General features: G+C 45.2%; 1 protein-coding gene across 2 annotated transcripts in view; it reads left to right on the top strand.

Moving 5' to 3' along the window:
• The first annotated feature begins 700 nt into the window (after positions 1 to 700).
• Positions 701 to 15,272, top strand: part of PDE7B (phosphodiesterase 7B) — an 82,657-nt gene continuing 68,085 nt past the window's right edge. The window contains exons 1-2 of one of the 2 annotated variants that reach the window (XM_059833979.1): positions 701 to 938; positions 13,288 to 13,296. In XM_059833979.1, coding sequence (XP_059689962.1) covers positions 710 to 938; positions 13,288 to 13,296 — 238 coding nt within the window. In that variant the 5' untranslated portion in view covers positions 701 to 709. Of the gene's footprint in view, positions 948 to 13,287; positions 13,297 to 15,272 lie in introns of both variants that reach the window. The other variant, XM_059833970.1, reaches the window with a different exon arrangement.

Here is a 15,272-nt window from a genome sequence, read left to right as displayed (position 1 = left end):
GCCCTCGCGGCGAGCGGCGGGACGTGAATCACTGCCTTTCCTCCCGGCCGAAGGGCAGCCGAGGTTACCGCGGGGTTTGACTAAGAGGCCAAAACCCCCACCGGCTCCGTAGCCAGCCCGGCGAGGGCGAGGAGGAAGGAGGGGGGTGGGGGCTCCCCCATGGCATCCCGGCACGGATAAAGTCAACCGCCTCCTCCCTGCCCTCCGCCTCAGTGCACAGAGGGGCGTAAGGGCTGGCTCTGCCCGCCCAGCCCCGCTGCCCCCGACTGCCGCTGCCGGGCTGCGCCAGCCCCCGCGCCGCCGCCGCCGGCAGCAGCAGCGGCCCGAGCCCCCGCCCCCGCCCCCGGGGCTCGGCGCTGCGCTGCGCCGCGCCGGCATGAGCGGCGGCTCCGCGCCTGCCCGCCAGCCGCTTCGCCCCGGCTGCCGGCGCCTGGCGGCGGGCTGAGGGCGCGCAGAGGGCGGGCGGGCGGCCGGCGAGCGCGGCGGCCGGAGCCCGGCGCTCCTTCCTTCCGCGCCTCCAGCGCGGGGCCGGGGCCGGGGCCGGGGCCGGGGCCGGGGCCGGGGCCGGGGCCGGGCGGCGGCGGGGCGCGCCCCCTGCGCGGGGCGGCGGCGGTGGGCGGCCGGGCGCCCCCGCCCCGCTCTGGATGCCCATCGCGGCTGCTCGGGCCGGGGGGTGGCTGCGGCTCCCCGGCGGGGGGCGCGGGCCAGGATGCCGGTGCTGGAGCGCTTCTTCCCCGCGGCAGAGCCGGGCAGGCGGAGGAGGACGGGGGAAGAGCCGATGCCCTTTCCCATGGGCAGCCTGCCCGGTTATCAGCAGGGGACCCTGGCCTGGGACTTGCCCGAGATGATCAAGATGGTAAAGCTCGTTTGGAAATCCAAGGGAGAGCTCCGCGGGGCGAAGCACAGAGGGGTTTTGGAGAGCGAGGATGCCCTGGGCGGTTCGGCAGGTAGGTTTCCCCTGCCCCGCTGCGTGGGGGAGCCGGGCGGCAAACACGGCTGGGGGCCGGGGGTGGCGGGCAGCCGCGGCCGGAGCCGGCCCGTCCCGTCGTGGGGCAGAGCCGCTGAGGCCCGGGGCTGCTGCCGCCGGAGCGGGGCAGGTTGGAAGGCGCGGGGCCAGGGAGCGCTGCCCGAGGGGCGTCCGCGTTTAAAAACGTGCTTTTGGCAGCTCTCGCCCTCTCCTCCCGCGGACGCGGACATACGTACACGCACACGCGGAGTTTGTGCCGGACCTGGAAGCCGGGTCCATCTGCTGATGGCCCTCTCCCGTGCAATCTGTTGCGTGCTTTTGCAAGCGGGGTGATAAAAGCTCCGCGAAAAACTAGAGCAAGTAGCTCCGCGGCTCCGTGGCTGACACCACCCAGGGCAGCTGGGCTTGGTGCCGGCGCAGGGGAGCCTCTCCCCGGCCCGCAGGGAGCTCCGCAGCGGCGGCCCCGCGGTCAAGGTGACGGGGGGGGCGGCCATACGGAGCCCCGGGGCCGGCGGGCAGCTCGGCCGCTGCAGGAGCGGGGGTGGCTGCGCCCGCCCCAGCGCCGAGGGCTTCCCCGGTTGTTTTCGCTGTGGCTTTCTAAGCGCATGGCCTGTCCTCTTACGCTGCCAAACTTCACTCTCATCTTTGAGTGTGCTTGGCACATTGCACATATCTTCTTCCCGTGCTTCCCATCTGCAACGCGGCGTGACACCCTTATGACTTGTGCGTCATTAGCTACCAGTATTAAAAACTGGAGTAACACTGCCCCATCCCACGGCTTTCTCTTTGAACGTGGTATATTACTAGCGAAAGAGCACATGCTTTTTTATTAACTGTATAAGTCTTGCATGTCAGGTTTTTTCCTAACTCAGTAACAGTCATGGAGCCATATGGCACCATATCAAATGCTTTACTGAAGTCCAGGTTAGACTTCTTGCATTTTCATTATGTAGAAATGAGTTGTCATGTTAGCATGGTACTTCTTACTTTTGATTAGTTGATATTGCATCTTATCCCATGCTCCACATAGCTTATGGTTCAAAACCTCCTGCCCTCTGTTGGAGGCAACCTCTTGCCTCCTTCAGAACCTCTTGAATTCTGTTGAAGTCAGGCTCGTAGGCCTACGATTGTCTCAGTATCAGTTGGTAACTTTTTTATTCTCCTGTCATCATACTACCGTGACTTAATAGACTTACTGAAACTGTGTAGCTCATTCCTTCAGAACTCTGGATTATCTCACCTCCGCAACCTGGTCACTAAACTCTTCTGGTGCATTCAGTCTTCAAAGATTATGCCTTCATCTTGTTTGCTGTACCCTTTATCGAGATCTATAATTTACAGTAGTTTGTACCAGCAAAATTTAATTTCTTATGTAGCGTAACCTCATTGCAGGTATTTCAAAGTGCACATGTGTATGTATGTATTCTGTGTGTGTCACTGTATATATAAACTTGAATAGTAAGTAAGTATCTGTGTATCACTTTTGGATGCCCACCAGGGTTGGCTGGTTGGTCATTGTACGTCCATTATTTCAGATGTTTGCAGTTAAACTAGGAAATGCATGGTTCACTTGTGTTTTGAAAAAGGGAAGATAAGTTCTCAGGCTCCAAGGAAAATGTGTAACCTGCCACCCCACTCTTTGGGAGTCACTTCAGTTTGGAAGAATAGTAAGTAAGAGTGTTGTGGATAAAGAAAGGGGAGGTCAAATTGCTCTTTAAGACTTGGAGCAAATCAGCTGGGAACGTACTGTAGCCAACCAGGGAGATTGAGGTTTGTGTGGTGAATGGTGAGTGTTCAGAGATGGACCCTAGTCAAACAGAACTTAAGAAATTCTGCATTTGTTACACCTCATGTATGAGTAATAGTGGTTTTTCAGTATGCTTGAGTTATAGCTGGTGAAATTAGTTTCATTAGGTAACAAATGAGATTCGCCTTCAGATTCCTGGAGGCAACTAAAAATGTGCATGAATGTACGGAGACAGATTAGTCCACTAGCAGGATATGAGTAACTTGCATTTACTCAAGTGGCCATTACTCGTATCCTGTGAAGGGGCAGTCCTCTTCATGATGCCAGATCCTATTTCATAAGCTCAGTTGACTTGCACCAGTACAAATCAGAGCAGAAGATGACTCTAACTCTCAACACTTTAAATACGAATCATCAGACAGTTTGAGTGAACCAGACCTGGGTTGCTGGTTTTTCCTCCTCAGCAACAGTCATCATAGTAGTTTTCCCTCTTGTGGTTTCGTTTTAGTCACTTTAAGTACATTGGAGTATGTGGGAAAACCAGTAAATGCTGAAATCTAGTACACTTAAATAAGTGCAAAATGAAAGAATGCAGAAATGGGAAGAAAAGATCATTGTTTGGAAGGATCAGTAGTATGAGGTACTCAGCTTCGTGTTTGTATGGTGTTTTGTATGCGTTTGGCTCCTTTAAAAAAAAAACTATATAACTTACATCTTATAAAAAGTCTGTATTTCAATAGGAAATCAGGTTTTCTTCAGGTGAAGCTAAAGCAAACAAGTTCTGCTCAGGGTACTGTATCTAGGCAAATAAAGGTTGATTGTTCAGTAGTAGAGTTCACAGCACTTTCCACATCAAGGGCTTTTTCATTTGAATTTGGAAGTGTTCATGTGATAACTCATGTTCTGTTATCACATACTCATGAAACTACTTTGCTTACAGTAGAAGAGGAGGAAATAGATATGGATTCTGGAAGGAAACTGTCAGGATTTCTGCCTTGCTTGATCATGTTAATAGAGATTTAGCTAACCAAATTCCCTTGTCCTAGCCTGAGTGATTGGACTCGGCTTTGGGCTGGCTTTCTAGAAAGGAACAACTCTCTTAACCATAGGTAGTGACAGGGAAGGAGAGCTATATCTGGACATGATGTCAGTTCTGTGGATGGCAATGTCTTGGGGACCCATATAGCTGTAATTCATACCGCATTCCTCTTTCCTGAGGTAGGAGTAGAGAGCTGCTACAGAGCAAAGCTGTCTGTGTGTCCTGGGCTCTCAAATAAAAGAGCTGTATCTGGGTCTTTCATCTTGTTCAGTACTGAGAATAAGCCATTCAATCTCCCCACAAAAAAGTGTTTGCAATACATCATGCAGCATATAGTTGGGATGAACGAAGAACCCAGATCTCATAGAGACTGCCTGCCTGAGGTTTCTAGTGATTTTGTTTTCCTTCCAAAGCAGGAAAATTCACATCTTGAGCCCTCTCTTATTGCTGCACTGCTTTTTAAAGTTAGTATCAATTAGGACTGCAGACCTTTCTCCTGCTCCTGGCCTGCTGTTGCTTAGTAACTCTTTTTTTCCCTGTTTCAATCCCTGACCAAATCAGCACAAAACTGTGGTTTGGTGAAGAATCTCTCCAGCTGTGCCAGAAGCCATTTCACATACTCAAACTGGTCATGTGATAGTAAGAAAGTGCAATAATGGCACATAATTAATTTGAAAAGCATTGGGTGGGAAATGGGTATAATTCAGTGTCATTCCTTACAGTGTTTCAAATAGATTATTTGCAAGCCAGCGCTTTTTACTCGAGTAAAATAACAGCATGTTGTTGATATTATTACAATTGAATTATTCAAATAATTCTTAATTGAAACCATGTTGATCTCTAGGAGGGAACTGTGTTCTGTTTATGACCCTAACTTTCTTATCACCCTCTCCTAGAGTTCAGCAGCAGCTTTGCAAATTAAACAAACCTGATTGGGGAACAGGTATAGGTCTGCCTCCAAGAGTCTTCCTTATGAGCATTAGCAACCTCTTAAATTTACAGTGATCATCCCAGATAACTCCAGTGAGACTTTCTGTACTGTTTAAGTCTTGTACATGTGCAGACACGCAAGACTTTCAGAGAAGGTGCAGTGGTACTTAGAATTATCGAGGGCCTTTGAGACACTGATCTCTGTGGGTTTTTTGAAATAACTCTGAATGGTTTTTTCCACCTATCTCTTTCTGTCTGTAGATGTTTTCTCAGAAATGTAGCTTCTGATTCATGCATGCATCACACTCGTTAACTGGTGAGTCCTTTTGCCATGAGGAGGAAAAATAAGCAGTACCACACATCACTCCTATTACAGTTTGCTGCTGGGAAAATTTCCCCCAATTATTGGTGTGTCCGTTTACTTCTCCTCTTCAATCAGCTGTCTCCTTTCCAACTCATCAATTTATTCAAACTTCTTGCCATCGTCCAAACTAACCCTGCTCTTTCAAACCTTACAGCTGTGTGCTAAGCAATCTTGTGATACACCTGTTAGAGAGGTCAGAGTTAAATCATCCATGTGCTTCTTCAGTGGTTGCTTGAAGGTCTTCCCTAAAGTTATTCACAAGACTTCCCAAAGACTCAGTTCTTCCATGATATCCAAGGAACCATGCCTTCTACTTCATTTTTCTTTTGTGATGAACAACTTTTATCATGCTGTGCAGTAGCTTTGCTGCGCATGCTAAAATAAAGTTCATGCTTCCTGTTCCCATCATTACTTAGAGAATCACAGAATGATTTGGGTCAGAAGGGACCTTTAAAGATCATCTAGTCCGAACTCCCTGCCGTAGGTAGGGGCGTCTTTCACTAGATCAGGTTGCTCAAAGCCCCATCCAGCCTGACCTTGAACACTTCCAATGATGGGGCATCCACAGCTTCTCTGGGCAACCTGTTTTGGTGTGTGCTTGCTGAATCATATTTAGTTGTGACTTTTTGAAACACATGCATACTTTTGTAGTCCCACTGCGATAATTAATAATCATAAAATGCTTAAAATCTGAATCTGTGAATTACTGAGAGCAAAATGGGTGTTTGGCTAACAGTGTAGAAAGCTCATCATTTTCTGTAGTTGGTGTTGAGCATGTAGGTGCCACAGATGTAGATCTCAGCAATAAATAAAACACAGGAGCTATCAAATGGCGTCTTAGCATCTCACCAGTCTCTTGTGTTACTCCTTAGATTGAAAACATCTTCGTTTGTATCCTATTGAGAGATGCACAGCAGGCAGAAGGGCAGCTTGCTATAACTTTCTGAAGTTAGGTTTTCTCTTTTCTCTTCTCTTTCTCTTCTCTTTCTCTTCTCTTTCTCTTCTCTTTCTCTTCTCTTTCTCTTCTCTTTCTCTTCTCTTTCTCTTCTCTTTCTCTTCTCTTTCTCTTCTCTTCTCTTCTCTTCTCTTCTCTTCTCTTCTCTTTGTTTATGTTGAGACTTGTTAAATCCATTAGACTTACAAGGGACAAAGAATGTGAATTTGATAGAACCAAGGCTACCTGTGGCAACCTTGATTGCTCTCTGACCGTTGTGTTGAAACTCCAGCCCCTGAGAACAGGAAATACGCTCTTCTATATTCTTGTGAAGAGCTCGTTAAACCAGTGGAACTGTGTGTGATGGTCTCATTAAGATCAGTGAAATTAGATTGTATGCAGTACCACTTCTATAGTGTATGTATGTAGACCAAGTGATAAAAGACTTAGAATTCAGACCACATCTGTAGGTAGTGCTATTCAAACATAACTTTCCAGTTTACTGGCCGAACACGGGTTAGTAATACATGCGATTTGGAGTTATTTTTTTCTTAAATACTTTACTAATTAGAGAATTGGCTTCAAAGATCAAAAAAAATCATTTTGAGACATTAAATCACGGTCACTGTTCAAATTCTGGTCCCTTTTTAGCACTTAACTCTGTAGAAGTATTTTTAAATGTAGTGTAGAATGAGAAGTTGAACTGATATTAAAAGTATTTGGTTTTGAACATGTCAAAATGAGCTCATGTGTTTGTCAACCAAACCCTCTGTTTATTTTGGGGGTGAAAATCTTCACTCAACTCTACCTTTAAGTGTTTAACCACTCTCTCCTACTTCATTCTTATGTAAATTTTCTGTTATGGATTTGTTAGGGTTTTGGCATATTTGGAAATAAGAGGTAGACCAGGGATAAATATTAGAGAATAAATTATTTGATAATCTCAACAATTTCTGAATGGTCTTTCAGTTCCGCCTTGCTGGCACATTTTTTGTTTGCTTTATTGTGATTGTTGGAAAAACAAAATTTGTTTGCAGAAATACTTGGAGAAGGTCTTCCAGCAGCTGTTCAACTACGTACAACCACAACAGAAAGAAAAAGACGACAATATGAAGTTAAGACTTCAGGATAAAGTTAGCAGATACAACGTAATTGCCCAGGTTGGGTGTTGGCCAGCATGCAGAAATTAATGCTGCTGGTGTGCTAGGAAAGGGACAGAGGTTTTATTGATATGTCGACTCAGAGGCAAATCAGCAGTCTACTAAAAACTATAAACACAAATAGAGCAAATTCTGGTGAGTTGTAAAAAGGTGGTGAGATCTGTTGCTTTCAGTGAAGCTCTTCTAAATATCAGGAGCGAAAGATGTGGCTTTATATATAAAAATAGTGTTTCTAAAGGAAAAGCTACTGCACTATAATACAAACAGGCTTTTTTGATTTTTTTTTGGTATGCTTGTTTGTTTCATTGAGGTTAAAGCTGATAGTTTTCTTTTATCTTTGGTAAATTGACTCTTAAGTGCTTTATACTCTGTGAAGTATTAAACTGATAAACGGCTACCAATAGAAAGCAGTAGTGATATTAGCCATGCCTGCGTAGTGGTGGTAATTTTCTGTACTGCTTAAATGTTGTGGGAAAAACGTTTAAAATGCACTGTGGGAGGCTTCATACTGCATCTAACTTCCAATGCTTCTAGAGTAGGAGTAGATCACTCTGTGCAATGTGTTTGCTATTTCAGTGCTCCTTCATAACAAACTTAGAGCTTATGGTCTATCATACTTAAAACTGTTTGTTTGGAGGCATGCATCCCAGACAGCTTTCTGTAGTCCTGCTTTATGAAGTGTGGGTTTGGCTTTCCAGGCAATGCAAAGAAAAGGGTGCCCGTGTCACCATTTTCTCCACTATGATCTATTCTGACCCCCTCCCCAGAGCTCTGCATTCAGAATATGCTAAACCATGTTACTTATGATTGCTCGCATGCTGCTTAACTGCTGCCACGTTTCCAGAGGGCATCTTTTTGAATGGGCAAACTTGTGTGAATCAGAGTCATACTGTAGGAACTCCCCAGTGTCAGCTTCTTTAGGTTGACTGAAAAAACTCAGTTGACCTCAGGCTGTTTCTTCACAGCAATGCGCAGGGTTCTGGCCGTGATGCTATAACACATGCTAGTCCTCCTGTCTTCCCTTGGTCTGGACTGAAAAGTGCAAATACTTAAAAGAAACCCTCTTGAGGCTTCCAGCTTGGAACACGCTTTGACATTTGTTAAAAACTTTTTGTAAGTCATCCTAACCTTGTTCAAAAAGAGCATTTTAGCCTGCTTAATTGTGGGATAGATTACAGTGACTTATAAGTACTTGACTGGTTCTTGGTGTAGATTTGCAAACGCAAGGCAAAAATGTCTCAGCTCTTCATTTTTTCCTCAGCTTGCGACATAAAATTTCTTCTGTCACTGTTACGGCTACAAACAAACTCTGTATGAGAGAAGGAATAAATCCTTCTTATTAACCTCCTGGATAAAGCATTCTTTCAGCTCTTCCGTGAACAGCCAACTATGGTTTTCCTTCTCCCCTCCTCAAATCACCGTAAGATCATAAAAGTTCCTTGTCTTAACCTGTCACCTGCTAGGAAGAGGCATCGTCCTGTGGAAGTTCCAGATGCTGCAAAGCTGAACATAGTGTTGTCTAAGGTGTGTACAAAGAGGAAGGTCAAACACAACAAGGGTTTAGCAGGCTCATCGTCAAGAGTATTGATGTCAGATCTGCCCCTTATTACAGTAGCAGTAAAGGGGCAAAACCCTTCCATTGCTCTTTGAACAGAAAATCCTGAAACTCAGGTATCCTCCAAAGTTGTCTCAGAAAATGAAACTTTTTAAATCAGTTAGCAGAGGTTGCTGGCGATCCTCGTGAGTGCTGCGCTGTGGGAGCGCTCCCCAGTTTGGGGAGCCGAGGGCCTGGTTCAGATTGCACTGAAGCCAGGGAGGGTCTTACCATGGACATGAATGGACTTTGTCCTAAACCAGGATGTTCAGTGGTACTTCTAGGTGAAATCCTGTGGAAGGTGTGCTCTTAAGTATCTCTTTATACACAGGATACCATCTGGAGAAATTGCTTTAAACTTCCCCAGCTCTGATCCCTTCTGAAAGGGAAGTGTGTAAAGCTCTGCTTCACTTCGGAGAGTATGAAATCTTTTCCTCTGTAGCCAGCTCCGGCTTGCGTGGAGGTAATGCCCTTCAAATATTGTTATCTCAGTGTTCTCTGGCTATCCCTGACCTAAGATAAGGGCAAAGAATTAACTCTAAGGCCTACTTAACAGATGCTCTGTGCAGGTGCAGTTAGAAAGGATGCAGTATCCTGGAGGGTTTTAGGAACGCACTGTGCTGTGGCAGGCATTGCTTCATTCCCCATTGCTTAAGCACCGCCTTGAGATTGAATGTTTTGTTTTCAGCTGCTGGAATTACAGATCTGCCAGAATAACTCTAAACTAAGTACTACACGGTAGTGTTTGAACACTGCTCTTGAAAGTTAAATTGTAAAGTAGGTTCATCTAAGTAGAAGGAATTCGTTTTAGGCTTGGTGGAGCTATGTTCCAAAAGAGTCAAAAACTAGTGTGCTGCACAGATGTGCCAGGTGAATATTCAATTAAAAATCATACAGAATAATTGGAAAATGCAGGCACAGAACATTTCTTAAGCCATCAAAACTTTGACAGGTGCAGAAAACACCTTAGGTACACAGTCTATTTTTAATAGCTGTTGGCTAAGTTCTTCCTTGTCTAATAAGAAGTGCTTCTCTGAACAAGCTTGCCGTTAGTTAAGGTTAGCAGCAGCTAGTCCTTGGGGGGTTATCTATGCACGTGTCTTGATTATCAGGAGACCTGGTTCAGCGAAGCACCCAGGTGCTTATCCAAATAGCTGTGCGTTCCAAACTCTGCTTATCCAAACATCTTCCAAACAGTTCATGTGTGCAAAACTTAAGCTGGAAATCTCGTAATTATAGGCTTTCATGGAAGATTTCTTATTTCCTGCTTCCAGCCTGAGTGGCTATACTGCAGGAACAGCTGCTTTCACAGTAATTCGGCAATTGCATTTCTAATTCCAAATGGAACTGGGAGAATAAAGGGGTGAGAGAGACTGGGCTCCTATGAAATGCCGAAAAGAGTGATTTGATCCAGCTTGGGTTGTGCATGCAGGTTTGTCTCATTAAAAGAAAGGGGCGGGAAGGGAAGAATTCTATACGCCTTGCTTGCAGATTATTTTAACAATTCAGATGATGTTCAAGCACATTAACAGCAAGAAACAGAAAACCGCGTGTGAGAGATTCTGAACTTTATACATGCTGCACAGCTATTATACTTGCTTTCTCTTCTTCCTGGAAGCACTAGGGAGCATACATTTCATGCTCTCATTTGGGAACTAAAGCTAACTGAATAAATTAGTACTGGCAATAGCTCAGGGCCTTTCTTGAACTCCAGTTCAGTGTGTGTAAAAGAGGTGTGTTGCTTTCCATGACCACTGGAAAAGAGACTAAGCAGAGAAGAATTTACTGCACAGCTGAGAGCTACAGCCCTAAAATGGCAGAGGAGCAAGGCTTTTAGGTGAGACAGTGTCAGTACACGCTTCCAAGCGAGGTCAGTTTGAACATCCTGCTTAGAGTCAGCAAGCTGAAAGCTCTGGAGAAAGCATAGCAGCAAGGAACAGTGGGCAGTACAGGAGACTAGCAAAGTATAGGAGTTGGAAGGAGAGAAGAGGAGTTTCTTTAGTGCTGTTCAGTGCGCTAGCATGTCTCACTTAAGTTTCATCCCAAGTTCCCTCCTTGTCAGTCATGAATAAGGCAACGATCGCAGCTGTGTATCAGCACGGGCATAGCTTTTTCCCCATCTTTTTTCTGTCAAGTAATCCTGCTCTCTTATTGGAAACCATAATTGCAGGTGTGGATCAAGGGCATGGTGACACAGATAAGCTAGGCTTGATGCAGTGATGTGGTTGTGCATTGACTCTTGGAGACTTTTTTTTTTAAGGAGCATCTTGTAAGTTGTGAATTACCAGCTTTTCCTAGCTTCGTGCATCTCAGCCAAAGTGACAGAAAATAGCAAGGGTAACTCAAGTTATGGCAGTGTGGGGGCTCATGTTGAAGACATGCTGCAGGCATCAGGATAGAGAAGCTGTTACAGGACTACACTAGCTCAGCTTCATGAGTAATCAGAAGGTTTCGGTATGCTATCTTCTGTTTCTTCCTCAATGCTAGTTAACTTACCCACGGTAAAAGTGAAAGGGATAGAAGGACTTCACTGGCTAGTGCAGATAACATACTGCATGCAAGGTGAAGTGTGGCAAATAATATTAAGTAGCTTAAGACAGAAGTGTGCTTAAAGACCCTGTTTTGCCTGGGGAAAAAATAAGAGAATCAGGAGGAAGGGATTTTCCTGTCTTAACTAGAATGGGGTGTGTTCACTGGGTGGTCTGCAGGGCTTACCCACTTGGCATACTCCTGAGAAATGTATGATCTTTGACGAGATTTCACAGGTCCTTGGTAGGACCTGGTTGCTCAGGTCTTCACTGATAATTAGGTCTGAAGTTCTGGTTCATTAAGATACAAGTCTGACTTCAAGTGTCTAAGAAGCTACCTGATTAATGTCAAATAAATGCTTAAGTTACCTACAGAATCCAATGTTCTGGTTTTCTAAGATGTAAGATGGGATCTGTAAAATGTGATCATCTACTGAAGGTGCATAGCTATTAAATTAGAATTACATTGAAGAGATGGAATTCTGAATAAAGTTATAACCTCTAGCTAGACAGACTCTGCAAGCTCATTTAATTTCCCAGTGGAACAGCAATAGAACAGATCTTCCCTCCCCCCATTGCCAGCAATGCACATCATTAAATATGTACTTAGTAGCTGGCAAAACAGACTAAAAGTTAAACTAGCTTTGCTAATAATGGACTGGAATTCTCATAATGAAAATGCAAGGTACTTTATTTAAATGTTGGCCCTTTGACAGAATCTGCAACACAAGCCTCACAAGACTGTCACTAATCTTTTTGTAGGTGCCCCGTAGCCAAAAATGTGCTGATGTCTGGCTTTGCACAGACTGGAGACCTGGGAGATTATATGTTTTGAATAGGATCAAATGACTAGAAGGAGAGAGCACTCTATACTTAGCTGTCTTGTCATACAGACAGAAAAATGTTTTGCATGTGACCTTGTTAACAGCGTGAGTTAAGAGCAACACTACAAAGTAGAGGCAGAGCTACTGAAGCTTAGATCACAACTGAGAATCTGTGTTTTTCTGGTCATCTGCTTTTTTCCCACCCCCTGTTCTCCCATTTAGACTTAGTGACTTCCAGTTTCATGCTGGCTCTAGATCAGATGAAGAGATGAGGGTGAGAAAATGTAAGACAGCTGGAAGATCCAGTCTCCTGGTCCGGTTCTCCTCCATGTTAGGAAGGCAGAGCACCAGTTTGATACAGGATTTCTTTTTCACCGTCACTGTCAAGTCCTCCTTTTCTCTTAGCAGTCATTTGTTCTCGTTTCCTACTGCAAAGTCTGTCCTGGCATACTCCTCAGCCGCCATGCCTTTGAGCATCTTTCCAAATTACTATGACCAGGCTGACTACCTCACTACAAATTAATTCTCTTCTGTTGCAATGCACACCTTTGTCTTCAACTTAACTGACTCCCACACCTGCAGTCTTATTTGCCTCTTCTCTATTTTAGATAGCCTTTTACACCTGCCCCTCCTGCAGCCTCCACCTCTCTGCACCACAGATTTTCACTGATGCTTCTTTCAACAGAAGATTGACATCCCCTGTCCCCCACTCCCCTTCCTCCTTGTTACAGGCAGAATTTTATTTACTGCTCCTTCCCTTTACCAAAGGACAGCACGTGGTAGAGAAGACTGTGTCCTGTGGGAGTCTGCAGACATTTAATGTCCCCTACAAATACAGCTTTCACTGTCACTGTGTGAATGGCTTGTGAAATGCCTCATAAATATCTAGTCCCCAGCTCAAGTCAATAGAACTCCTATTTTTCCCCAGATATCACCCTACACCTTCTTTTAGTTAGGGTAGATGAAGCTACTGGGACGACTGTCACCATGCAAAGGCACGCATGCTACTGACCAGCAACTATTTAAATGATGTGTCTCGGCCAGGAGGTATATATTCTTTGCCCTGGGGAAGCTTCTCTTTTACCTTTGTCCAGAAAGAGACAGTAGGTACCGAAACTTAATTTTCTATGAAAACCTCATTACATTCTGGATCTCGAACATTGCAACCACCAAAACCATATGGCTTGTAGGAGTCAGCAGCTTTCCCAGGTGAACTGGTAAGGTGCTGCCAGTAGAAGCTTGTTTGGCTGTAATACTGTTGCTCAAAGGTTCTGTTCCTGTTCCCAGAAACATCTTTTTATCAAGAGAAGGGCCTCAGCCTCTTGTGAGCAAGCCCAAGTAGGAAATACAACAGCAAAACTTTGTATCTGTCCCACGTTGCTCTTGCAGTTGGAGTCTGATAAAATAACACAGGACCGTCTGAGCCACACACAGAGGCAGAAGTAGAAGGAGCAGAGATCAAATAATATGAAGCAGCATGATAGTAAAAAGCAAAGCATCTAAAAATATGAATGCCAGACAGATGGTTGGGGGGGAGCGCAACTAATCCATGGGAAATCAGAACAGTTGGATGACTGTTTTAAAATCTTTTAAAGGGGGGAAACCAGCAATTTAACCAGACCGGATAAGGAGAAAGCAAAGATAAGCCACACTAAAATGAGGAAAGAATGGCTTCTGAGACATTACTTACGTAGTGCTATAGGACATCACAAATCTAAGTAGCCCATTTTACTGGAGTGCTGTATAAATCAAAAACTTCTTTGAAAGCAAGGGTGTATATCACCTCCACTGCAGGCTGTCATCCTTGAGGGTGAAATAAGAAAATGCTTTCTTTAAGGCTTGATATGGGTGAATAGATGTCCGCGGACAAACTTCTAGAAACAGGGGCTGGCAGAAGGTAGCCAGTGAACAGGAGGCAGCAATGCACAAACAAGGTGGCATTCTGTCCTTTGGGGACAGGAGTACTTGTTTTTTGGGGGGGAAAGGGAGGTGGAAGAATTAAAACTGTTTTCTCTGTTACTTCTCTGCCCCTGTTATCAAATGTAAAATCTGCAAACAGAAGTTACAGTGGAACCAGGGAAGAGCTGGGCAAATATTTAATTTTGCTGCCTCTGTTTACAGGATGTTTCCACAAATTAAGAAACATGGGGGAAATTGGGGGGGGGGACACGGGGAAGAGCTGCCTGCCAGCTCCTGTTGTCACGCCTCGAGTGGTGTATCTTCCTGCGTGCTTTGAGTGGAAAGGCACACCTGAAAGCCTGACCAGCTGCGAGAGGCAAGAAGTCAAGCTGGTGGAGCCACAGATTGTGATTATCCTAAATCACAAGTGACAGGCTCTGAAAATGCAACCTGCAAACAGTTACCACAAGAGATGGCTTTCAAAGAGCAGTCTCCACTGCTTGAAAAGATACCTAGGAGAGGCGGGAGGAGGATGGGTGACCACTGTGACAGCTTTTCTGTATATAAGATGCGGGGTGGGGGAGGGAGCTGACTTTCTTCTATTTCCTTTTTAGCTACTGAAGGCATGAACTGGTTTACAGGAAAGGTGCTAGGGTTTTTTTTTGGGGGGGTGGAGAACAAAGACTCTGTGTGTAACTTAATGCCTTCTGGGGGAAGTCAGCTAGCATTTAGAGCTCTTAGATTCCAGTGTGCAACAGATCAGAAATGAGCTTGGAGTGTCAGCCATCAAAATACACACAGAAACCACTTTAAAGAAACATGAATTATGCATGAGGCACTCAGAAGTTGCTCAGGGCTGACGGTGTTGACATGTCACAGGTGAGCTGTGCATGGGATCAGCGGTGGTCTGGTGGTGCCTTCTTGCTGTGTGGCAGGGGGTTGTGTTTCCTGGGCTGCAGGAAGACATGGAGATTGAAAGCAGACCTGCGTCTCTGGCTTGGGCTGCTCAGGACGTCGGGAATATAGTTGTACAGAGCTAAGCAGGGCCACAAATGTGGAATTAAAAGGAGCGGTCTTCTTTCCATACAGATGCAGACCTCTTTGTACAGCAGAGTTAAGCAACTTCAGGAAGGAGAGATTTTTGAGCTGCTGTGGCACCTTTCCAGGAGCTAATAAGAACTTGAAACAGAGCCCAAGCCCTAAATGCACTTTATTTAGGCTGAGAGTGGCAGCTTTTCTTACTGCTCTAATTCAACAAGAAAAAGCTTATAATCTTGTCTTTGAGT

The sequence above is a fragment of the Gavia stellata genome, chromosome 2 (assembly GCF_030936135.1).
Source record: "Gavia stellata isolate bGavSte3 chromosome 2, bGavSte3.hap2, whole genome shotgun sequence".
NCBI lineage: Eukaryota > Metazoa > Chordata > Aves > Gaviiformes > Gaviidae > Gavia > Gavia stellata.
This window is presented reverse-complemented; position numbering and strand designations above follow the sequence as displayed.